The sequence below is a fragment of the Odocoileus virginianus genome, chromosome 31 (assembly GCF_023699985.2).
Source record: "Odocoileus virginianus isolate 20LAN1187 ecotype Illinois chromosome 31, Ovbor_1.2, whole genome shotgun sequence".
NCBI lineage: Eukaryota > Metazoa > Chordata > Mammalia > Artiodactyla > Cervidae > Odocoileus > Odocoileus virginianus.
In genome coordinates this window covers 29,605,581-29,632,402 of record NC_069704.1, presented here as the reverse complement: position 1 = coordinate 29,632,402, position 26,822 = coordinate 29,605,581, and the positions used below count along the sequence as shown (strand labels likewise).

The following is a 26,822-nucleotide window of genomic DNA, read 5'->3' as shown; positions in this document are numbered from 1 at the left end:
CATGAACTGAGAACTTCCAGATGTACAAGCTAGATTTAGAAAATGCAGAGGAACCAGAGATCAAATTGCCAACATTTGTTGTCTCATAGAGACAGCAAGTGAATTCCAAAAAAACATCTACTTCTGTTTCATTAACTATGCTAAAACCTTTGACTATCTGGGTCACAACAAACTGTCAAAAATTCTTAAAGAGATGAGAATGCCAGACCACCTTACCTGTCTCCGAGAAACATGCATGAATGTCAAGAAGCAATAGTTCGAACCAGACATGGAGCAATGGACTGGTTCCAAACTGGGAAAGGAGTATGTCAAGGCTATATATTGTCACCCTGCTTATCTAATTTATATGCAGAGTACATCATGTGAAATGCCAGGGTGGATGAATCACAAGCTGGAATCAAGATTGTAGGGAGAAATATCAAGAACCTCAGATATACAAATGATACCACTGTAATGGCAGAAAGTGAAAGGAAACTGAAGAGCCTCTTGATGAGGGTGCAAGAAGAGAGTGGAAAACCTGGCTTAAAACTCAGCATTCAAAAAACTAAGATCATGACATCTGATCCCATCACTTCATGGCAAATAGAAGGGGAAAAAGTGGAAGCAGTAACAGATTTTTTTATCTTGGATTCCAAGAACACAAAATCAGTCACTGTGGATGGTGAATGCAACTATGAAGTTAAAGATGTTTGCTCTTTGGAAGGAAAGCTATGACAAACCTAGATAGTGTATTAAAAAGCAAAGACATCATTTTACTGGCAAAGGTACATATAGTCAAAGCTATGGTTTTTCCAGGAGTCGTGTATGGATGTGAGAACTGGACCATAAAGAAGGCTGAGCACTGAAGAATTCATGCTCTTGAATTGTGCTGGAGAAGACTCTTGAGATTCCCTTGGACAGCAAGAAGATCAAACCAGTCAATCTTAAAGGAAATAAACCCAGAATATTCATTGGAAGAACTGAAGCTGAAGCTGAATCTTCAATACTTTGGCCACCTGATGGGAAGAGCCAACTCATCAGAAAAGACCCTCATGCTGGGAAAGACTGAAGGCAGAGGGTGAAGAGGGTGGCAGAGGATGAGGTAGTTAGATAGTATCACCAATTCAATGGATGTGAATTTGAGCAAACTCCGTGAGATAGTGAAGGACAGGGAAGACTGGCATGCTGCAGTCCATGAGGTCGCAAAGAGTTGGACACAACTTAGGACTGACCAACAACAAATGTATCTAATCAGCACCCCTATGAAGATAATGGAACATTTCCATTACCTAGAAATCCCCTTGTGGCTTTGCCATCCCTACTTGAGTGATTCCTCCCTAACCCCACTCCAGTCAACCACTGATCTTATCTCCACGTCTATAAATTAGTTTTACCTCTCCCAAACATTCTTGTAAATTGAGTCATTCATGTGTACTCTTTTGTGTCTGGCTTCTTTCACTTGACATGATTGTGAGACAGACCCACATTGTGTGGGTGTCAATAGTTATTCTTTTTAAAAAGTTGATGAGTAATAATCCATTGTATGGTAAACTAGTTTGTTTATCCACTCACCAGTTAATGGACATTTGAATTTGTCATGTACATTATGAAACGTATTCTGTGAATATTTCTGTGTAAGTCTTTTTGTGGACAAAGGTTTTAATTTCTCCTGGGTAAATAACTAAGAGTGGAATTGCTGGATCATAAAGAAATATATTTTAACTTTGTATCTGGCAAACTGTTTCCAAGTGATTCAGTTATTTTGTATACCGCCAGCAGTTTATGAGAGTCCAGTAGCTGTGCATCTTTGCATACACTGGATGTTGTCAGTTCCTTTAATTTTAGCTCTAAACTGGGGTGAAATACTATCGTGTCATTTTAGTTTGCATTACTCTGATAACTAATAATGGTGAACAACTTTTGTGCGATTATTGTATATGCCTTTAAAAAGTGTCTCTTCCAAGTCATTTTGTTGTTTTTCTGTTAAATTATGAGAATTTATAACTTTATATATTTTATATTCCTTATATATTTGATATTCTGGCCTTCAGTCAGATATGTGTCACAAATATATTCTCCTAGACTGTATGGTTTGCCTTTCATTTTTTATTTACACTTTATACCACTGATTTTCCAGAGAGACATTGTATTCTTTAGTAATTCCATTGTAGGTTGTTACTGTAATAATCTTTGCAGTTCTTCCTTAAACTTATTTTGGTTACTTTGCTCTCTTTTGATCTCACTCTGTTGTACTACTTTAGCCAGTTGTCTTCTCACGGCTCTATTTTTTTCAGTTCTACCATTTATTGCTACCAGCCCATCTCCCTCCACCCTCATGCACACGTGCTCAATCATGTAACCCCATGGACTGCAGCCCACCAGGCTCCTCTGTCCATGGACTTTTCCAGGCAAGAATACTGGAGTGGAATGCCAGTTCCTTCTCCAGGCTTCTCATGGCTTTTTACCTTTTTTCATAGAAGTTACATCTTCATGTATCATAATGGGATGCCAGTTTTCCAAACTTGTTTTCCTTCCTGTAGTAAATTCATTTCTGAGGCTTGTTCTTCTGAGTCCTTAGAACAATATTTACTTTTACTTTTATTCTGCAGTATTTTTGCCCCATTATGCTCTTTGTTTTCCTCTCTAAGCTGTTTCAACAGATGGGATAAAGTCTGTGAATTTCCCTTAGCTCCATTCCCTGTCCACTTCTGTGCTACCTGAAATCCCCTCGCTGTTCAACAGATGACAGGTTAGTTATGCACACAGCCCCTCTTGTGAATTGTCTAGTGAAATTCTTTGGGACTTACACAGCATCTATTTTTACCCTCCCTGCTGTTTCCCTGACTTGCTAAACTGATTGAGTAAATGCACCACTGTACGGAAGTCTCAAGCAGGCATCCATACCTGGACTCCTCCAGCCTCCATTTCTGGCTTAGTTGTGATGATAACTAACTGCACTTCCCAAATGCAATGTTGGGAGTTCCATCTCCCAACTCCCACCTCAACAAGCCTACATACTTTCTCATTCATGATTTGGCCCTTGTAGTTCAGATGTGAAAGCTGTGTTTGGCAGTGTTTCTCAAATTTGAGCATTATTTTACTTTTCAGAGGGAAAAAATTCTCCTGATTCACCAGAGTTGACTTAAGTTATTTGTATTAGAATAATATTTTAAAAACTATAAATGTAAGCTTGTAACTCTTATAAGTCTATAATGTCAAAATAAAATATAAATTAAATGCAGACCTAACTATTAAATCAGTAAAATTCAAATAAACAACTTCAATTTAATGTAAGGATTATTATTTTGCTGAAATGAAAATGCTCCTTACAGTATGTATGTGATGCTGGCAGCTCCGTGAAGGTTCTTTTGAGGTCGTTGTTCCTGCTCTACCCTGAGTCACATGATGATCTTATTCTTCACCACTTTTCTTCCATATGCTATAAAGTTTTTGCTTACACAGCATGCTCTGATGTCATTTAACCTTTACCCACCAAAAGCATCATTCTTGTGTTCTTTTCTCATAATCACTCAGGATTTAAAGCAGTGCTACAAGTCTGTGTGAAATCATATACACTACTGCAGATGTGAACTCTGAAATTGTTTGGCAGGACTCCTTTGTATCTGAATAATCCAGCCCACTGGCCAAACCCAGCCTACTGCCTGTTTTTGTGAATAAAGTTTTATTGGAATACGGCCATTGTCTATGGCTGCTTTGATGCTTCAGTCAGTATCAGTATCTGTTCAGTCGCTCAGTCATGTCCGACTCTTGGTGACCCCATGAACCGCAGCAAGCCAGGCCTCCCTGTCCATCACCAACTCCTGGAGTTTACTCAAACTCATGTCCATTGAGTCAGTGATGCCATCCAACCATCTCATCCTCTGTCGTCCCCTTCTCCTCCTGCCTTCAATCTTTCCCAACATCAGGGTCTTTTCAAATCAGTCTGCTCCTCACATTAGGTGGCCAAAATACTGGAGTTTGAGTTTCAACATCAGTCTTTCCAATGAACACCCAGAACTGATTTCCTTTAGGATGGACTGGTTGGATCTCCTTGCAGTCCAAGGGACTCTCAAGAGTCTTCTCCAACACCACAGTTCAAAAGCATCAATTCTTCGGCACTCAGCTTTCTTTATAGTCCAACTCTCACATACATACATGACTACTGGAAAAACCATAGCCTTGACTAGACAGACCTTTGTTGGCAAAGTAACGTCTCTGCTTTTTAGTATGCTAGGTTGGCCATAACTTTCCTTCCAAGGAGCAAGTGTCTTTTAATTTCATGGCTGCAATCACCATCTGCAGTGATTTTGGAGCCCCCAAAAATAAAGTCTGACACTGTTTCCACTGTTTCCCCATTTCTTTGCCATTAAAGTGATGGGACCAGATGCCATGACCTTTGTTTTCTGAATGTTGAGCTTTAAGCACATTTCTTCACTCTCCTCTTTCACTTTCATCAAGAGGCTCTTCAGTACTTCTTCACTTTCTGCCACAAGGGTGGTGTTATCTGCACATCTGAGGTTATTGATATTTCTCCCGGCAATCTTGATTCCAGCTTGTGCTTCATCCAGCCGAGCATTTCACATGATGTACACTGCATATAAGTTAAATAAGCAGGGTGACAATATACAGCCTTGATGTACTCCTTTTCCTATTTGGAACCAGCCTGTTGTTCTATGTCCAGTTCTAACTGTTGCTTCCTGACCTGCATCAGGTTTCTCAAGAGGCAGGTCAGGTGGTCTGGTAGTCCCATCTCTTTCAGAATTTCCCACAGTTTATTGTGATACACACGGTCAAAGGCTTTGGCATAGTCAATAAAGCAGAAATAGATGTTTTTCTGGGACTCTCTTTTTCAATGATCCAGCAGATGTTAGCAGGTTGATCTCTGGTTCCTCTGCCTTTCCTAAAACCAGCTTGAATATCTGGAAGTTCACGGTTCACATATTGCTGAAGCCTGGCTTGGAGAATTTTGAGCATTACAGGGCCTACAAAGCCTAAAATATTTACTAACTAGCCCTTTACAGAAAAAAGTGTTCTGACTCTTTCAATATCTATTTGAAGGTTATCATCAAAAATTAAAACAAGAATTGACTTTTAACATTTTCATAGAAAATGTTCATACCACCAAGAATATATCTTTGGATTTCTTTCTTTTTTTTTTCAGAATTACTAATCAGGGCATAGTTATAATAACGTAGATGCTAACTGGGATTTGCTTATATACAAGCAAGGTATTACACCTTACGTAATACCTCAGAGTAGACTTTACCAGTTCAAACTGAGGGAGGATTGAGCTAGACCAGGAGAAAGAATGCCTCCTGCAGCCTAGCAGCTGGGGTTTATCAGAGGACAACCAGGCAAGTGTGGTCACAACACCCTCTGCCCCAAATGGCTGTTCTGAGGATGGAATAATATCTTCAAATGTGTCTGTACTCCTTAGAGATAGAGGATATGTGGACACAAGATGCTATTACTTCCTTTCCAAGTCATGTTTTCTAGATTGGTGGATTGGTCTCATAGGACCTCCACTCTGTAGTGCACAATGCCCTTTAAAACAATGAGCTATCCTTGAAAACATGAGCAGCAAAACCCAACCCGCAAGTCACAGTTTCCATCACAGCAGCACGTCAACCTGATTAGTACATTTGCCAGGCATCAGCTGATTTCCCGAAAGAAGCAAGCACCTGGGAGCAGCATGGTGTAATGAGGCAGATAACAGAGGCCTGAAATGCTAACAACCCCTTGGGCAGGGGACGGAAATCAGATGATGGCCTCTGAGTTCTTACTACATGGGGGAAATCGTTCCTCCTGGCTGTTTTAAAGAAGGTTAATGCTTTAGATGGTAGTGTGATGACTGTCATAAGAATTTTAGTAGCTGAGAAGTCACTATCCTTTTTCTCAACAAGTCTAAGTCAAAACCATAGATTTAGTTTGACTCCTTTGGCTCCTTTATTATATAACTTGCTCAGCATAATGTCATTTGGGCAGACAGAAATGTTAGCCTATGTATTATTGTCAGCCTGCATTCCCTGCCAAAATGTAGCTAAAGAACTAAGCTCAGAGACCCAATGCCCAGTGCAGTGTTTTGTATATAATAGGTACTCAATACCTATTTGTTGAATAAATGTGTTCTCTGTAATCAGACAGATGTAATAGGTTCATGGAAGAAGCATTCAAAATGACTATTGATAGTAACAAAAATGATTTCAGGGCCATTCCTTTAGTTTTGCTTCTGATTGAAGTTTATACCTTTTCCCCAGGTTCAGTATATTTTAAAAGGAAAAAAAAAATAGTGTAGTACATTCTAATTTCCTCCTGCTTGGTAATTTTGTTGTTGTTATTTAATTTTGTTTTATTTTTGCAGGGTCTACTTCCTAGGAAATTAAAAAAGAAAAAAGCACTCCAGTGATATTTTTCATGGGAAGCCACAAGCAAATGAATAAGACTGACTAACTGAAGCTTCCTCCAATTGTAGGAGAAAAAGCATATGAACAAGTGAAAGATGTTTAAAAAAGAAAAACTATATGTGCCCTCGCTTAAGATCTGATTTCATTTTCCTGTGCAAAAGTAGGAGACTGTAGACATTACTTCATCCTGGGCAAAATGCTGCTCTCTGGTGTGCCCAATAGACCAGCTCCCTGACATTCTCTCTCTTGATTTTGGGTGGGAAATTCCAGGGAAAAGCCAAAATTTCAGGGTCCGGACCCCCCGTGTGCCATTGAAAACCAACTTTTCTTTCCTTTTGCTGGGTCAAAGTGAGCAATACTACTATTTAGACTGCTCCCACAGTATGAGACCAAGAATTACGTATGAGGAAATGGTGAATTAAAAGACATTTAGAAATGGTTATTATTAAGTGTTTTCACAAAGAGAGAATGCAAAGTAGAGAGAGCTCCTTGTTTCTCGAACTGAGGAAACTTTATTCTGGGCTAGTATGCATACGTGTGTTTCGAGGGGTGGGAGTACAGAATGAACACATCTTTTCTCTTTAGAAAGCTGCTGCTGATTGAAGACTGTGTTCTGCTCTGTTCCGTCCCCTGTAAGGTCCCACATAATGCCCTGCACTTTCTAAACATCAGTTCATTCTTTTGTTTGTGACTTGCTTTTTGACTAGTTCTTGCTTGCCCTCCTAGTGTTGCACTTACCACATTTGACACACAGGGAACTCATCGTGATTTCTTGTGAATAATCATGATTCCAGCGGGCCTGTGTCTACCAGTTCTTGTTGCTATGAATTTTTGTCTTAGGCTTGACATTCATGAATTTTCTCACGTGAGTAAAGCACACTCGTGACCTCTGGCACGGAATGATTTGGTGACCAGTTTGCTCCTCCACCTTGTATTTAAGTTTAAGGACAACTAGGTTATCCACACGGGTCAGAGCGCGGGTGAGACTTGGCTTAACAAGCCTGGTCAACGTATTCCTTTAGGTATTCCATCAGCCACGAGGGAAAACCTCAGCCCCGGTGGAGGCGCTTGTGTTCTGGGTTCAGCAGGTGGCGCTCTTCTACCTGCTTCACGGGAATGATCTCGAAGGTCATTCTCTCCTGGGTCTCCTGTGCCGTAGGCGGTACCATGGTGCCAGGAAAGGAAACCCGAAGCCTTGCCGGGTGGCATCAGTGCCCGAGAAGCGGGTGGCATGATCTGGCGCATGGCCCTGGTCAGGCAGTGCTCGTTGCATACCAGCCCAGGGCGTCTTACAGTCTCCTTTGTTCTGATGCCAGTTCCCGCCCTTGAGCAACAGCGGAAAAGAACTAACGAAAGACAGTCACGCCATGGGTATTCAGAACGGTGGCACTGGCTCATAAAACCAGGACGTGTGGACTCAGCATCTCAGTAGTGAAAGGAAAAAAAGCTGGGGTTTGCCGACAGCCTCCAGAGAAAAAAGCCGCAAGAAACTGGGAGCTTTACCTACTTTGTTATGTATCTATTATATTTATTATAGTAAATATATAAAAATATGTAACAGAAACTTTAAATATAGTGTATCTATGTATACTTATAAGTTCATACTCGTATATTATGTGTTCCTATTCATACCATCGCATTTTAAATTTGTAATACAAAGATGTGACACTTGGACTAGTTCCGGCAGGAAGTTCTGACATTAAGAATGGTGGGTAGAGAAAGAAACAAGCTTGAGGTAGGAAAGAAGCAGGCGCCACAGAAGAATTGAGTAAAGAAATATGATATGTAAATAAAAGCATGTATCAATTTGATGTTTCCAAATGCCTCATGCTGTTTGTCTAACTTAAAGTGGAAAAGTTTAAAAGATAAAGGAAAAGCTTAATAGGGAGAATTTAAGTGCCTGTTTTAATTTTCAGTGATACAATAGTTCTTTAAGAACAAGTAATTTGGTGAATGCATAACTCTGCAAACATAAATCATCAGCTTTTGCCTCTGTGGAAGCAGAGTGTTTGTCTGTGGTGTGGCTGTGGCTTTGGTGTGTGTTGAGTGAGTATATCCAGGACTCCTAATAGTACTCTGATGTTCCATAGATTTTGTATTTAATTTACTATTAGTAGGCATGATTGATGTGTAGAAATCACTACAGTATCTTGATTTTTTTTTCCTGAATCTTTTTTCATTTTGTAAGGACACTTTCTTCAAATAATTAGTAAAGTATTTCACAGGTTTAACGTAAAAAAGTTCTCTCTCCTCCTGTGAACGAAATACTCCATCATGTTCTTCCTTTTTTCCTCCCCACTTTTCTTACCCTAAAAGAATCTTCAAAACCATTCATAGGACAGTTTTTTAGAATAGTATATGAAGGAAATAATTGAGGTAATTTTTTTACACTCTCTAGTTATAATTTTCAATGCTTACAACTTGAAAAATTACCCATCTCAAATTCCTATCATAAGAAAGTCATCTTTAAGGAATATTTCAGTCCTGAATTGAAGATGAAAATGTTTACTTGTATCTTGTAGCTGCTGTTAGCACAATTCTAAGAACAGTATCTGATATATCTGGCATACTAGTGAGACAATTAAAGTATAAGGATTTTCGATGGCATAGCAGCTTGCAGGAAGTTTTCAGGGAGGCCCAGGAAGGAGGTGAGCTGGGTGACCGCTCAAGCCTGCACAGCTAGGGTGCACCACTTCCTCTGGGCCCCTTCCTTTGGGCCCCCTCCCTGGGCGTCTTACTGATGAATCCCGTCCTGGCCGTGAAATCATCCAGCGGTGTGATGGGCTTCTGGCCTCTGCAGAGGAAAAACTCTGGGTGAATTCAAGTACAGCATGTTCTCTGTTTTGCAGCTGGTGTAGTGAGGGAGTCTAGGGCAAGTGGATTGGATCAAAAAGGAAAATGAAGGCATTCACTGTCTGTTTCATCGAGGATGGCTCATTTCAAGTAAACACCATTTAAATAGTCTCCAAATGGCCCGTTCTATATGAAGTCATACAGGATGCCCCCTTTGGGCTGTCATTCTCCTTTAAATGGATCGCTTTGTGTGCACAGTGTTTTAATGCCATTCAACCTTAAACCCCATCTGTGGGCCTCATCAGGCCACAGGCTTCAGTGCACATGTGGCAGCCATACCTTCAACATTCTTAATCTCTGCCGCCAGAAAGTCAGCCCAAGCAACAGGGGGAGGCAGCTGTAAAGACGACAGCAGTTAACATTTCTTCAGCACTTACTATGCGCCAGTTACTATGCCTAGAGATTTCTGTATGTGTTACCTACGTTAATCCTTACGTAATGCTGTGAGGTACAGACTATGATTATTCCTTTGTTACAGATGAGGAAACTATTGCATGCAGAGATTAAGTAATGTGCCCAAACTGGTAAGTGTGAATCAGAGAATTGAACTTTTGCAATCAGATTCCAGAGCTAGAACTCAGTCTGTGGACATATTTAAGAGAAATAAACTCTTGTCAATTCTCTTTCCAAGGTAGGCTTATTCCTAAACAACAGATAATCCAGAAATTATTTCTCTTTGTCTTTGGAATGCATGCTCTGCTTTCTGGGGCAGTATTCCCCTTGTTATTTGCTTTTTTTTTTTTTTTTTCTTTGCAGTATGGTTTGAAAGTGAGGTCAGGTATTTCCCGAGCAGCTACCTCCCCGTGGCAGTGGGTGGTCTTCATGCAAGACTGGGCTCAGTGGAATAATCCATGAGCAGACAACCCAGAAGAGAGTTTTCTACCAAATGAGGTTACTAGACCTGCCCTCATAGTAATGAACTAGTGAGAGCCTCCCTGTGAACCCTGCTAAGGCATTCTGTTGTCGTAGCACCAGCTCCAGATTTACTCAGGGTTGTGCAAGAAGCCCATAATTGGACCTTTGGGAAGCTTCTGAGAAGAGTCCAGCTAGGGTCTTTTTGAGAAGTTGGTTCCTGGCCAGTTCTTATGTGGCCCAGACTAGTTATCTGCCCCTGTTTGATGGTCGCTTGGTAGCCTAGAAAACTCTTTTGCTTTAAAAAGCCTGATATGTAAAACAGTTTCTTCCATATGAGCTCCACTAAGTAGAGGAATCTAAAAAATAATAATAATAACAATAATAACAAGTTTTGAGGTCTGATTAGGAGACAATCATCTTGAACATTTAAAATATGGGTTTGGGGGATGTTTCCAACACATTTCCCCCTCGAGTCCTTTTCTTTCTGTTATTTAACTTCACAGAAGACTGTGGAGAGATCATGCTAGACCGAAAACTTTCACTGGACTTGACTCAGTTTCTGTTATCACTTTCGCTACCTCACTCCCAAACTCTAGGTCAGCTTAAGGTTTCTGACTCTTTAAAACTGCTAATCTCTTTCCAGCCCTCTGCCACAGCCCTCTGTGGCTTCCCGTGCCCTCCCAACATCACCCTGAAGGTACAGACATCCTCATGAAGATGCTGGGACGTGATGAGATTGGTGGATTCTCCATGACCCTCTGCGGGCATCTGACAGATACTCTTTCTCCATTAGCAGTGTTCTCTCTGCAAGCAGTTTCAGTTTCTGCTATTTCCATGGCTCGTCTTGTCCATGTACTAAATGAATGGTACAGGAGCCAGAAGGACAACAGAAAACCAGTTGAAAAGTTCCATGCAGACATAGGGAGAAAGCCTATTGTGTATAGTATTTCATTCTTTCACCTCCAGGCTTCATTGAGATATGATTGACATGTAACATTATGTAAGTTTAAGATGGTCAATGTGATGGTTCGATATATGTATATATTGTGAAATGATGATTAAGTAAGGTCATATGGTTATATAGTTTTATATATAGAACACTATATAACCATATGTGTGGTGAGGACTTTTAAGATCTACTCTCTTAATCAATTTTCAGATGTACAATATTGTTAACTATAGTCACCATGCTGTACCTTACATCCTCAGAACTTATGTATAACTAGAGGCTTGCACCCTTTGAGCACCTTCACCCATTCTTCCTCCCAACTGTCCTCTACCCACCACCATTAGCAGCCACCAATCTACTTTCTACTTCTATTAATTTTTTTTTCTGTTAGATTCCACATGTAAGTGAGATCATACAGTATTTGTCTTTTCCTGTCTGACTTATTTCACTTAGCATAATGCCATCAAAGTATATCCATGTTGTTGCAAATGGCAGGGTTTTTTTCTTATGAATGAATAATATTCTGTGTGTGTGTGTGTGTGTGTGTGTGTGTGTATCACATTTTCTCTATCCATGTATCTACCATTTGGGGCTTAGGTTGTTTCCCTACGTTGGCTATTGGCTATTCTGAATAATTCTGTAATGAACATGGGGTGCAGATATCTTTGAGAGAGTGATTTCATCCTTCAGGTATATACCCAGAGGTGACATTGCTGCATCATGAGGAACTCTATTTTTTAAAAAATTTTTAGGAACCTCCATAATGTTTTCCATAGTGGCCACAGCAGTTTATATTCCCATCAACATGCACAAGTGTTCCTTTTTCTCCACATCTTTGGCAGCACTTATCCCTTGGCTTTTTGGAAACAGTTATTCTAATAGGTGAGGTGATACCTCACTGTGGTTTTGATTTGCATTTACCTGATGATTGGTGATGTTGAACACCTTTTTGTCTACTTCTTGGCCATTTGAGTTACTTCTTTGAAAAAATGTCTATTTAGGTCTTTTACCCATTTTAAAAGTAGGGTTAGATGTCTTCTTGCTATTGTGTTGCATGAGTTCCTTGCATATTTTAGATACTAACTCCTTATCAGATGTGTGGTTTGCAAATACTTTCATTCAGTAGATTTCCCTTTCATTCCACTGATGATTTCTTTTGCTATGTAGAACATTTTTAGCTTGATGTTGTTCCTCCTATTTCTTTTTGCTTTTGGTCTTCTATCAAAATATCATTACTGATGTTTTATCCTTAAAGGATTTCTTAGTAGAATAGTGCCTACTCCTTATTGCTAAACTGCCTCTTCTGAGTTATATTTTATCATTTTAATAGTATCTCAGAACCAAAAATGTTGTTCTTTTTCTGATAAGATTCTCTTTCAATTGACTGATTATGTTATTTTAAAATTTTTTTAAAAAAATACACATATTTAAAGAATCAAGTAGTTCAATTGTGCTTATTATACTCCTTTCCCAAAATAGCAGTCCTCAGTACTTCCAGCATATTTTTCTTACTTCAGAAGTTATCTTCTTTTTATTTATTTGATACTTATGTTCATAATATTCAATAAGATGCTTGATTGTTCGGCATTGGTTTTCACACTATGGCAGATAAGGATTTGGCAATCTTCCTCTCCCTCTACCTGCTCCATCACACACATGCTCCCTTCCCAAAACTTCATCTTCACAATGTAATTAATATCATAACTTTGATTAGGTCAATATTCATCACATATTATTATATCTATGTTTGTTTGTGCAACTTTGATTATATTATTATTTCTATATTACATGCTAGTTTTTCATGGAATTAATAATAACCTTATTGTCTGTTCTCTTTTGCTTGGTTTTCTACGTATTTGCCAACCCCAAGATTCTTTGAAAGTTGTTTAAATCTTCACAGATGCTCAGACACATCAGATTTTCCTTCCGTTTCATCCTCCTGAAGCAGTCTCTCCTGGGGCCACACACTCTGCCCTGCAGGGCACGTTACACTCCCTACTGGGTGCACCGCTGGCTCCTGGGCATGCCCTTCTCCATCATTCTACAGGTTCCCTTTGTGTCTCTTATGTTGGATCATCTGTGTTCCTCTTACTGGTTTACTCCCTCCTTCTGAAGCATAATTTACATATTCTAGTAGCTTCCAGAAAACAGAATGTGTGGGAGGCAATTTTTTAAAAAAATTTTGCATGCCTGAAAATGTCCTTATTGTAAGTGACTTGTTTTTTCTCTCTTTTGGGAAGCTTGTAAGATCTTGCCTTTATCCTCAGGGTTCTAAGTTTCATAATGATGTATCATAATGTAGGTGGACTTGTACCTGGTGTTCTGGATATTGTGTGTCCTTTTAGTCTGAAAACTTATGGTCCCTTAAATTTGGGGAAATTTTCTCAAGTTTTTTAACCAGCAGTTTTCTTCCTTCTGTTTTCTCTGATATCTTTTCCTGGAGCTTCTGTTAGTTGGATATTAAGTTGTCTTCTTTTATTTCTGGGGAGATTTCAGCTTTATATTCCATCTCACTCCTGTTATTGGGTTTTTCTTTCCTTCTCATGTTTTTTTAATTCTCTACTGTCCTCTTTTATTCATGTTGTACTGTTCTTGTTTCAGCACTGCAATAAGTTCTCTGAACTTTCAGTATGTATCTGTTTGGTGTTTTTTGAAGTTTTCTTCTCCTAGCATGGTCACTGTCCTCCAAGTTGCTTGCTGCTTTTTGGTTTTGTCTCTCTGTTTTGCATTAGGGGCTTTCTAAAGATGCTTGAAGTTCCTTGATTTGTCTGTAGGCCTTTGGGGTTGGGGGACTACAATGTAATTGGAGCACTGAGTGAATGCATAGGCCTTGTCCTCTGTAAGTTTCATCATCGACAAATCATAGGAAACCTCCAATTTCAGTATCCTTGGTTGTCTTTCTTGGGCTTGTCAGGTTTTTTCATTTTTCTGCCTGGGGGTAAAAACTTGGTTGTCAAATAAGGGGAAATGACTGGTGGTAGTGGTTAAGAATCTGCTTGCCAAAGCAGGAGATGCAAGAGACACGGGTTCGATCCCTGAGTCAGGAAGATCCCCTGGAGTAGGAGATTGCAACGCACTCCAGTATTCTTGCCTGGAAACTTCCATGGACAGAGGAGCCTGGTGCGCTACAGTCCGTGGGGCTGCAGAGAGTCAGACGCGATTGAGCCTCTGAGCACAGCACACACCTAAGGCTGGTGGTCTCAGCATCTGATGTGTGTTCGTTCACTTAATCCCATTCATTTGCCTTCAGCTTTACTATTCTACCCTCAGAGACCCTCTCTTTTACTCTCTGGAAGATAAACCTCCAGCTGTTTGCTATCATGTGTAAGGGGGGGTGGACAGGTAGCCCAGATGTGAGGAGCAGGGGTGGCCACCCAGGGATCTGAGCCCCTCTGAGTCATCCGGCCCACCCTGCTTAGTTTAGCCTCTACTCACAGCTCTTTGGGAGGATCTGGGGGATAAAATGAGGTGAATCTTGTCTTTCTCCCAGCTGACTTAGGATTCAGGGCTGCCATGTCATTTTCCACTTTTCCTACCTGCGTTCTGGCTTCAAGTACTTTGTGGGTAATTGTCTTCTGTTTTATACTCCTTGTTCTTTTTGGTTTATGCCTTTTAAGAAAATCCTTTTACTGTCCTTTAATTGGATTTTAGGAGAAAGCAACCTAGTTCCACTACCCAGTTTTTAAATAAGGATTATATATTTTTTTGCTGTTGAGTTGTGTGAGTTCCTTATATATTTTGAATATTAACTCTTTATCAGATATGTATTCAATCTTCCATTTTTACCTGCAAGCCTCACTGTTGCTGTTTATTTACTGAACCTCTCCCCCCACCAAGGAGCTGAAGTTTTGGAAAGAAAGGTTCAACAGCCCATGTTCAACAACACCCCAAAATAGGTTTCAGAGATAGAATGACCAGACCACAGCCCTGTGATCCAGAGAGTCTTGTCCTTTGAAATTTCTCTCTTTAAACCTAGGATATTCAAAACCTAGGATATTTCACTGTTTTCCCATACCCTCTTTCCTCTTCTCATATCTCCTCCTCCCCACCCCCCAACTTATGCCAGCTCTCATTGTGTTGTCCAGTCCAAATTGAAGTTCTTCATTGGAGCAAACTATAGGGGAGGCTTGAGGTTGCAGAGAATGAGGCAGTCATGGGAAAGTAGAAAAATTAGGGAGGCAGACTCAGTACAGCATGTCACGTCGGATCCATGTCAGGCTTTTGTCAAGACTGCTGGGATTGTCTCTACCTTCGTACTGGCCTGATATCACAGCAGCCTTTTTTTTTTTTTTTAAGTTGTGGTTTTTCTTCAAGCCCAGGAGAAGCTATGCATATCATCAGATTGTCTCCAGCATCACTGGATTTGGTTCTCTTTATTTTATTTTTTTTTTTGCAAGCAAATTTTTTTTTTCCATTTATTTTTATTAGTTGGAGGCTAATTACTTTACATCATTGCAGTAGTTTTTGTCATACATTGAAATGAATTAGCCATGGATTTACATGTATTCCCCATCCTGGTCCCCCCTCCCACCTCCCTCTCCACCCTATCGCTCTGGGTCTTCCCAGTGCACCAGGCCCGAGCACTTGTCTCATGCACCCAACCTGGGCTGGTGATCTGTTTCACCCTAGATAATATACATGTTTCAATGCTGTTCTCTTGAAACATCCCACCCTCGCCTTCTCCCAGAGTCCACAAGTCTGTTCTATACATCTGAGTCTCTTTTTCTGTTTTGCATATAGGGTTATTGTTACCATCTTTCTAAATTCCATGTATATGTGTTAGTATACTGTAATGGTCTTTATCTTTCTGGCTTACTTCGCTCTGTATAATGGGCTCCAGTTTCATCCATCTCATTAGAACTGATTCAAATGAATTCTTTTTAATGGCTGAGTAATATTCCATGGTGTATATGTACCACAGCTTCCTCATCCATTCGTCTGCTGATGGGCATCTAGGTTGCTTCCATGTCCTGGCTATTATAAACAGTGCTGCGATGAACATTGTGGTGCACGTGTCTCTTTTAGATCTGGTTTCCTTGGTGTGTATGCCCAGAAGTGGCATATGACCCAGCAATACCACTTCTGGGCATACACACCAAGGAAACCAGATCTGAAAGAGACACGTGCACCACAATGTTCATCGCAGCACTGTTTATAACAGCCAGGACATGGTTCTCTTTAAAGAGGAGCCTGCCTTCAGCTTCTTAGGCAGCTGAGGAGAAAGTGATCTCAAGAGTGGCCACTCTTTTTGCAGAACCAGTATCAAACTTACAAGCAAGTTTGAGACAATGGCTGCCTCTGTAAAGGGTTTCCAGCAGCATGCCCTTCTGTATTCCGTCTTCAGGTATCTCCTCTATTGACTTCCAAACTTGATAGCATATTCTGTTTATTCAAACTTGAGATATGTTCATTTTGTCCTAAGTTTAAGTTTTTGTTTCCTATTTAAAATTTTGATTTTTATCAGAGAAGTTCTGTAATGTATTTCTATCTAAATTGTTAGTTTCAGAGGATAATAAATAACGACCCCTCCAATCTTTGAAAATTCAGATTAGTTGAGATTAAAAAAATCCAAGTATTTGGAGAGCAAAATCCAACCTATTACTGATTTTTACTGGTAAGGCATTTTGAAAAAATATCATTAAAAGTCTGCTGGTCAATGTAGGCCTGTTAATATCTCCACTCTGAATTTGACTTTATCCACTCATTGACCAAATTGGACGACAACAGGCCATTCTATGAGTATTTAACCCTCAGCAACTTAGAATAAGAAAGAGAAGACTAGCTCCTCGAAAGGAGTTAGTAAAGGGCCGAAAGAGAGGCTGGGAGTGTTACTCCAGCGGTAGCTCCCGCTATGGGAACATGAAGAGTGACACACATTACGTGTTCCATAATGTGAGGTGATACTAGATTCCCTGAAGAAAACACCACTAATTTATAACACATGCTCAGAAAAAAATATTACATTAAGGCAGGTTGACTGATACATGGAGATTTCAGTAACATTAAAAGCATTTCCTCATCTTACAAGAGAAGAAGCATAATTTTATGTTATCAATCATTTGCCCCTTTGGTAAGAACCTTCTCTGTGGTTTGGACTGAGTGGAGGGGGTATACACATGGCCGTGGTAGGGAGCTCCAATTGCAAATTCCAGCCCTGTTACAACTAACTGGGAGTCCTTGGCTCCCCTGAACCTCTCAAGCTCTGGTTTTCATCTGCTTGATGAGGAAAGGGGACTACCCCAATATATTAACAGATAAAAAGGATGAGCGATAAGCCCTGAACTTCCATAAATAAGTAGTTTCAGGGTTGGTGCTAAAACCCATATACTTTCATTCCTAGTCTCATTTTCTTTCTTTCTTTTTTTTTTTGCTATATCCATTTTAGAGTGACCTGAATTGAATTTAGGTAAAGTAGTTAGGCAGCACAGAAATGGTCATTTATTCATTCATTCAACATAGCATCTTCTTTTTTATGCCAAGTACTGTGCTGGCAATATGGATAAGATATGTTCTTGACTCCATAGTAGCATACAACCTCTGTCCTTATGTGTTCTTAGCTATTAGTGACTGCCTCAACCCTTTGTTTATAGCATCACTTGAAGGGCTTCAAACTGATCCCTGGAAGAGATCCAGATCTTCTTGGCTATCCTGAATCCATCATCTCTCTTTTGCTGAGACCTAGAATAATGCTCCACCTCCAAGAATTAGCTCATCTCAACTTAGCACACAAGCTCCTCAAGTGCCTAAAGAGAAAAAATGCAGAGTAAAGTCCAGGACCATGCATTGGCCGCATTATGTTTTTCTCTTTCTGTTTGTAGGCTACTCAAGTTGGCATTACTATGTCACCATGCCAATGCCAGCCTCCACCTTTACAATTGCAGTGGGATCCTGGACAGAAATGAAGCCGGAGATCTGCTCACCAAGTGATCTGGCAATAGAGAGATCCTCCTCACCTTCTGAAGCTGACTTCAGGTTTGTACTTGGGAACTTGCTGAAAAACAAACACTTGAGGGAGCAGTATGATGCATTTATTCCAAGCACTGGGAATGTGAGTCATTCCTGCTGAGAAACTAAACCAAAATATGATTAATCAAAGCAGGAAAAACCCTACTGGGAGTGAAAGAGAGTTGAGAGGCAGAAATGTGGGCATATTGTTTATGCAGAAAGAAAAAGAAATATATATGAGATCCTCTGTGTAGTCAGGTGAAATATTTTTATGTGTTTCATTAAGTCAACAGAATCATCAGATTCAATACTTTATCTCCTTCTACACCTTTTAACTTTGGTTTTCAGTACTTATTTTTTCAAAAGCACAACTGAATGGAAAGAAGGTGCTTGTCTGATGGATTACTTTGTGGGCCACTTTGCTGTTTTGATTCCTTGCCTGTTATCAGCCCTGCGCTTGTGGGGGCTGCCCTCCCTCAGTGGGGAGAGTCAGCCTCCTTGGAGCTCAGGACACGAGGAAGCTGTCAGAAGGCCATTAGGTTATGAGAATCTTGCTGAGTCAGGGCTCTGTTAACTTCAGTAGCAATTTCTTCTTTTTCAGGATGGATCAGAGAAATTCAAAGCTTTTAAAAATTAGTGTGGGCCTTTGGATATTTGCTTATAGCCTCCTCCCTGGGCATTCAGCTATATCTAGTTTTCAGAGCCAAAAGGAAGGAGAATGCATGTAAGAGGCACAGAAGTGTGCTTGCTCCTCTTACATCGTTGCATCATGCTTTGTTCCAGGGTGACCTTGACACCCACCTCAGTTTAATCTTTTTGTCCTATTGACACAAAGTCACTAAGTCAGTACCTTTCAGTGACAAGCAATGATACAGATGCTCATTTCATCCTTGAAAACCAACTAAGATATGCTCTTAGTGAAATTCCTCTTGTTTTGGTTTTATTTTGCTATGTTGCTTTCATTCTTACCACAGTGTCAGTAGGAGTCGGTACCCTTAGGAGATGAAGCCACTGAGGCCTCTATTAACATAGGCATGTCTTATTGCCCGCGTTTGCTTTTTGGAGGAAGGGAAGAAATTTCTACTTCCTGCTCAATAACTTGTCTGTCAGGACTGCGTGTCCTGAGCTCTGTAGAGGATCCTAGGTTGTTTATTGGGTTTTATTTATGTACTCTTGAGGGAAGAACACTGTGGATGGAAATGACATATCTTACTTTCACATGGGAACATTTAATTGCCTGTTCTACCCTCTGGCCCTCTCTTCCTCTGTTACTGAGATCACGGAGTAGGCCTCACTCTGCAGTTTCATGAAGCCCAGATTTCTGAGCCAGGAGGACAGGTGCCCGGGAGAGTTATGTGGATTTACAGCACACTTGGTATGACTGACAAATAACTTTTTTTCCCATTAAGCACTGAAACACCGGGTTTATTTGTTACTGCAGCATATCTCAGCCTATCCTGAGCTGATAGAGAAGCCACTGGGTGTTGCAGTCAGAGTGGGTCTTGATCTAAATGTCATCTCAGTTAGTCCTGAGGATAAGCCTATTAGGTTGATAGGCTTTATTATCTCCTTTTTTCACAGAAAGATACAGAAGCTTCAGACAGCAACTTGTTCATGTCCATATCCCTATTGAGTTACATACAACACATGGATTCACATCTCAGCTTGACCCCCTAGAGAGGTGATTCAGAACCTTGCCTGGGGACTTTGAAAGGCTACATGTAACATCCACACCTCACCTGGAGTCTGATCTACCTTCCCACTGTTGTTGATTGGAATCTGTCATGTTAGAACAGAAAACAGAAGTTGAAAGCATTGCCTTTAAGGGTTGAAAGAGCCATTTCTATTGATTATGTCTCTTTGGGCAGGCCATACTTCCCTTCTCTGTAGAAGAAAGTCTTTGTTCAGGGTTCTCAGATTCTTTGTGGTGAAGAAGCACTGAGCTCTTCACCTACGCCCACAGGGCTCATTGACTCTTAGGGGAGGTGTACGTCGGGAAATGTGTGCCTTAGGAAACGAGGAGAAAGCAAAGGTAGAACTTTGCTATTTTGTCCTTCTAGCCATATTCCCAGAGACACACCGGAGGGGAGTGGGCAGCGGTCATTGCTCTCTGCTGCCCAGAAGTAACTGCAAGGGCTTTTTACTCTTCTTGCATCTATAGTTGTGATGGAAGCAGGATATGGACAGATCAAGTGGAGATTCTGGAAAGAGATTATATCTGAAATTCCTCTTGGGGTTTAGGGGAAAGGGTAATTTTGATTCCTCTTTTGTCCTCCTGAGTTTAGAACTAATTGAGAAACAGACAGAAGAAAAGCAAAATAAAGCTTTTATTGTTGACCGAAGCTGGACTGAGGGAGTGCTCAGGTGCATACTCTCAGTGGACATTCTAATACTTAATTTCCAAATTAGACAAACTTACTCACCCACCCAGTTACCCACCCAGGTGGACCTCTGCCAGTCTCCACAACACAGATGCACACAGATTGCCTAACAGCCAAAAAGTAACCCCTCTGTGGGCAAGCAGATTGAAAAAGAGAAAGCCCAAAGTGGCAAGCCAACCCCATCAGCTGTGGAGAGAGGTCAGGGTTGCCACTCTGGGGAAGCATGTCCTTGTATGGAGACACAGGCCTGTGGAATGGCGTCCCTCCCACGCCCTCTGTGTCCAACATGCTATGACTAAGTTTTCCCCCCATTTATCACCGTGCTTGTCCATCAGAAATGTACTGCTGATAAAATAATAGCTTACATTTGCTTAATCCTTCCCTGGCTGCATGCTCCATGTGTGCTGTCTTTAGTCATCAAAGGGTGGCTTTGTGTTTTTATCCATTCAATCTTTGGCTCCATGCTAAGTTTGCCAGCAAAGGTGCTCTCAAGTGCCAACTGCGGTGGTGTTTTTGGTTATATTCACATCTGGTCCCCTTGCCTCCCTCAGCATCTCCGCCCCCCACCCTACCCTTTCTATTTCAAACCTTCCCAAGACCACCAGTTCAACTCATGTAAATGTAACTTTTACAGGGCCTTTATACACCACAGGCTTGCATTTGCCTGAAAGTTTCATCTGTGTCTCAGAGACTTAGCCAAAGTTTTGGTCACTGAACTTTTGATCACTGTTCATGTGGCCTAAATTATGTGAGGAATGTTCCCTCTTCCAGCTCCAGCTCCACGCATGCTCTAGCCCATTCTAGGTGAGCAAATACGTTAGTTAAAAAGCACTTAGGTGAACTTCTGAAAGTTTATCAATTTTATTTGGCTGCAGCATAACCTTCTTGAGCCACAGGGGAATTTTTGTGTTATGTTTAACCTCTCAAGGCCTTTGTTAGAATATTTTCTTCACTTGGGGGCCATTCAGTTTAAGCACAACATGGAAACTTGGATAAAGTCCAGAGGACTCAACAAAAATGATTAAACTCAAGGAAGCCAGGCAACACGAAGAAGAAAAGGCATTGAAGTTGTTCATCTGAGAGAAGGGACGACTTGGTGCAGGAAGAGGTCTTCTTTAGAGCTGCAAAGGTGATGAAAATTCCCTTGTGGACCTTGGAGGATAAACCCTGTTTATCCCTTGGAGAGTCTGGAAAAGAGGGAATTACATATATATATGGGTCTCCCTAGTAGCTCAGACTGTAAAGAATCTGCCTGCAATGCAGGAGATCTGGGTTTGATCCCTGGGTCAGGAAGATCCCCTGGAGAAGGAAATGGCAACCCCTCCAGTATCCTTGCCTGAAAAATTCAATGGACAGAGGAGCCTGGTGGGCTACAGTCCAAGGGGTCGCAAAAGAGTCGGACACGACTAAGCAGCTCACATACATACACACACACACACACACACACATATAATATATTGATAATATGTACATTATAAATATATATAAATCATAGGAAAAATGCTAATTTCTATTACATCCTTCACTATGAGCAAAACTTTTCATATCTTCCTGGCTTGGTTTGATTTCTCCAGCCCTTGCTCTCTCAAGACAGCTTTCTGTCTCTTACTGTACACATCTCAGTTTCCTCTGCAGTGCACTAAATGCCCTGAGAAAATGCATCCAGCTTCTAGACACTCCCACATCGCAGTTTATATTAACATCTTTGTCGACAATTCACTGGGGGCTGGTGGTGGCATTTTGAACACTTGTGATTTTTATGGTAAGCAAGCATCTAAGCTGCTTGCTAAAATATGTTAATAAATTGTGTAACCTATGTCACTGTACCTTTCAGAATTAAAAAAAAAAATTTCTCCCAAGAAAACTGTAAGCTCCTCAAAGATAGGGTTGGAAATTTATTCATACGTGTGTACACGGCAGCATCCTTTGAGGTGTCTTGAATAGAGCAAAGATGCTGGAAATATTTACTAAGTTGTCAGGTTGAACTGAGGAAGGGGTTTGTGAGCAGTAAAAGATATGCTTTCCAAGGGAGACTTTTCTAGCAATTCCTTTGAACCTGTGGTAGGAAAACATTTGTGTCAAGTGGTTCTAGTACAGCACCTTCTTGAAACAAGAGATTGGGCTGAAGAAGAGCTTCTTGACAGTTTTCACCCTTTCGATTATGAGTAAAACATGGTCATTCTTACTCTCTGAAAAGACCTCTTATAAAATAATTTTAGCCTAGCAATTGTGTGAGAGGGAACCAGTGATGAGCTTCCCATCATTTACCAGTCTCACATATATTTCACCAGTTCTTCCCACTCCTGGCAACATTAATGGGCACTAATACTATCAATACAAGGAGGAGCAGGAAGCCAGAGAACCACAGACCAACTGGGCTCAGCTTTGAGAAAAATCCAGGATCCTAATTTACTCAAGAAGAATCATGAAGTATGTGGAGCAGGAGGGTCAGCAGAGAGGAGCTTATGATGACTCAGTGTGATGAAAAGAATAGTTCTTACGCTTCAGGATGTTGTGTGCATTAGTTGGGATAATGCATATAAAGTGTTCAGAACAGTGCTAGGCACCTAGTGAATGTTTAATAGCAGTTGCGGTAGGACTTATTATTGCTTATTATTCTTACTTAGTATTACAGATTATTTATTAGCTATCAGGCATTATTAATAATATGTACTATTAAAATATTTACTCTGATTCAAGTCTGGACGCAAGAAACTGGTATTTACAACTGCTTGAATTGTTGGTGATATTGAGAATGTATTGGAGCAGGCACATACACAGAAATTAATAACTGAAGGTTAGTGTGAAAGGAAGGTATGGCATCTTTGGGTTAATATTGCTTCTGTGGGAGACTATTCATGACCTTATAAAAGTACCGTGTTACCACTTCAGGAACATGGCTGTTGCGTGAAAGGGGCTCCTGTGGTGGGTTGTCAGGGAATCTAAGTGCCAGGAGAAATCTTAGAAACTGTTTTAGATTCTCTGTTTGTTTTTAATTAAAGCATAATTAACGTACAACAAAGTGTGCAGATTCTAAGTGTTTGGCCTGATGAGCTTTTGATGATTGTATGTGCCCTAAACCAGACAGAGAACTTCTGTCAACCCCCTGAGTTCCCTCACATCCCCTTCCAATCAACTCCTCCCCTGCCCCAGCCGCCACTCGGGTGAGAGAATGTTAGAGATTACGAAGAAGGGGCCCCAGATACTGAGTTGCCTGACTCAGGTCAGTTAGCCAGCCTGAGACCAGCCTCTGAAGCCTAGGTTTCCGGATGTGCCCCCGCCCCCCAATAGGAACACATGTGTGGCTTCCCTGATGCCGTTTCCATTTTTATTGGGAGTCTTATCATCTCACTTAGTTTGATTATAGCTAGATTGCCTTAAAGTCCTGCACATTCTCTCAGGCTTTGATTATGAAAAACAGTGGTAATTCACACAACTGGAATGACCCTCATTACCTTGGCTAGTGTCATTCCTGTCCAGAGAAAATTTAACTCCCCCCCTCCTTTTTTTTAACAGAGTAGCTTTTTGGTGTGTACCTTTGTCTACCCCAAACTTCTCTAACTTTTGATTGAATTGATGTACTGACACAGTATTTGTCAGGTAGACAATTGCAGCCTTTTCAGTTAGATGTTTACCAGAAGGCATTTCTACTCACTCTCTCTGTAAAGCAGGGTTATTAATCCAGAGACTTTGACTAATGTTCAATGACAATAATGATGTTCTTCCTGTCACTTTATCCTGTCAGAAGTTTTTATGGGTCTCCACCCACTTCTCTTACCCTAACCTGTGGTAAAATGTCATTGGCGCACAAAGCTGTGTTCTGTGTCCCAGGCTGGCGGAGGGTGAGGCTTATCTCCATGGCGGTTTGGATCTTCTTGGGCAGGGCTGGCCTTGGATGGGTGAACGGCACGTTAAGCACGTGGAAACGAGTTATTGGTGTAGTCTGCCCGTATTGGAATGTGCCAGCATTTTAAAGTGTTTCAGTATTCATTGTGAAGAAGTATGTACAGTTAGAATTATAATTTGCAGTTTCAAATTAGAGGGACTTCCCTTTCTGTTTGAATAAAGGCTGTCTTAGCAGGTAAAAAAAATAGTTTCCTTTGATGTTGGTTTCTTTGGGTAGATACATTCTCTTGAGGCCTCTGAGTCAGGTTCTAGGAATTCTTTTCCGGCTCCACCTTTGCCAGAATAACTGGCAGTGGTCAGATGGTGTGGGCCGGGCTCTCATCTGTTTCCTTAAACGGTTGATTCAGTTAAATTTGTATTGAAAGTGGATTGGGGAAAGTGTTGTGTCAAAGTGCTCCTGTAATCCTCAACAGCAAAACTTTTGAGGGCCTTCATAAAGAACAGTTATTGTAGGTTACTTTTCAGTAAAATGGATTATATTCTTTTGAAAAGCTTGAAATGGCATTGTGATTTGTTTCACAGGATACATCACTGAGTCTACATCTTTTATTCTATGGCATTTCAGAGTGGGATCTTTAACTTGGTTGCTCTGTTCCTTCCTTTCTAAGTTGCAAATTATTCTGAACTGGAGAAGATTTTTCCCATAGTGACATTTGAAAAACACATTTCTAAGGATAGGAATTGCTTTTTATTTTACTAGGGGATTGCTTTGTTGTTTTGAATCTTAGAGATTCTCCCTGTTTATTCTAAAACAAGATTTTACTGCTTCCACTTAGCTTAGATTGAAGATAATCAATTCAGCACTTTGATAAGTGTTTTGACCTGTAATATTTTCACCACTCTATAGAAATAAACAAGACAAGAACTCAAATGAACTGTTTTGCTTATCAGTCCATTAGAACCACTGTCTCCTGGAAGTTGTCTATGTCTGTGTCAGTACCTCATCTCCATGGAAAGGGGAATAAACCATATTTACCATAAAATGCATCTGTTTCTTTCGTATTGCTCCCAGGTATGTTGGCTTTTGTGGTCACATGGAATACCCCTGCCGCTTCCAGAATGCTTCTGCCACCGCCCAGAAGATCATTCCTCATCGGGTCTTTGCTCCAGTGTGCCTGGAGCGTGCCTGCCAGGAGACCCTGCTGCCGCTCATCCCTCCTTGCCTCTCCGCAGCACACTCTGTCCTGGGAACACACCCATTCTCCAGGCTGGATATACTCATTGTCCCTGCCAACTTTTCAAGTCTGGGGATGGCCAGGTATGTTATTCTGTTTTGGTGCCTGGAGAACGTGCTTTGGAATTTTTTTTTTCTTCTAAATTTTGGCATGTGTGGCGTGTAGGATCTTAGTTCTCAGACCAGGGATTGAACCCACACCCCCTGCAGTGGAAGCACAGAGTCTTAACCGCTGGACCACCAGGGAGATTCCTGGAAATTCTTTGACTATTTCTTGCTTTCTCTGAACTGTCAGAGCAGTCATTTGATAGAGAAGGGCCATCTCATTGCTACCTTGAGGGACAGTGTGTGTACACTCCACCATGCATGAGCCTTTGCATGTCATGGGCTCAATTCAGTTGCCTTGAAAATAACAACTCACATTGTTGCTGTGATTGAGAACACATTGTGCTCCCAGAGTGGCGTATGCTGGATCGTGGCTAATCAGTGGCCAGTTAGCTTAGGCGGTAAGAGCATAATGCTAATGAGCCCAAGGTCATAGCTCTGGGCAGAGTCAACACAACTTGGTTCTAGGGCACAGGCTGCCGCATAATCCTGTCCAGCTGTCTCATCCATTCTCACCACTGGTCACAAGGGCAACGACTTGAGAGCCCCTGTGTCAGAGAGACTGTGGATGGATCAGTGTAAATCTATCACCGCTGCTAGAAAAACAGCTCAGAGCAGATGGCTTACTAGGGGAGGTTCAGGGGGGTCACTTGTTTTGCTACTATTTTTTAATATAATAAATATATTGTATTATTCTTACTGTCATCCCAATTTAGTTCATATGGAAAATCAAGACCTGCAAGTTGAATCTTTCCCTGTGTGTAATTTATGCCTAAAATCCATTCATTAATGCTGTTGCTCATTCAGTAATAGGGAGCTGTGTTTCACTCAGCATTTTACTTGGTTATGTACTCAGGCTTTTCTTGGTTATATTTCTGTTTGAAAATCTTAATCATTAACAGTGAATACGCTTGACTAAGGATGGGAAAAATAAGCTCATCAAAACATGTGACTTTAAGTTTTTCCCTATTAGTCAAGGAAATTCCTGCTGCCAATTAATTTCCATGCTTTTGAACAGCTGTCATTTGTGGTGTTTTCCCTGAAAGCTGCACACATTCTTAGTAAAACCCATGAGTAGAAAAGAACTGACCAGAACACTTGCCTTTGATCTGTACTATACACGTATACTTTTTAAAAGCTAACTGGCTAGTCTTAATCCTTGAGGAGGTCTGAGAAGGTCATTTAGACTGATTTTTACCCTATATTCATGAAGATAATGGGAATGTAAAAACTAGGATAATTATATATATTTGGTTATGTGCCTCATGTAA

General features: G+C 40.8%; 1 protein-coding gene across 10 annotated transcripts in view; it reads left to right on the top strand.

Annotated features, from left to right (window-relative positions):
• AOPEP (aminopeptidase O (putative)) overlaps positions 1-26,822 on the top strand; it is a 392,900-nt gene that overhangs the window by 84,631 nt on the left and 281,447 nt on the right. For all 10 annotated transcript variants that reach the window (XR_011484978.1, XR_011484979.1, XM_070459519.1 and 7 more), the window contains exons 4-5: positions 17,859-18,012; positions 25,285-25,530. Coding sequence is in view for 8 of the 10 variants with exons in the window: in XM_070459519.1 (XP_070315620.1) it covers positions 17,859-18,012; positions 25,285-25,530 (400 nt within the window). In the remaining 2 variants the exon portion in view is untranslated. The remainder of the gene's footprint in view (positions 1-17,858; positions 18,013-25,284; positions 25,531-26,822) is intronic.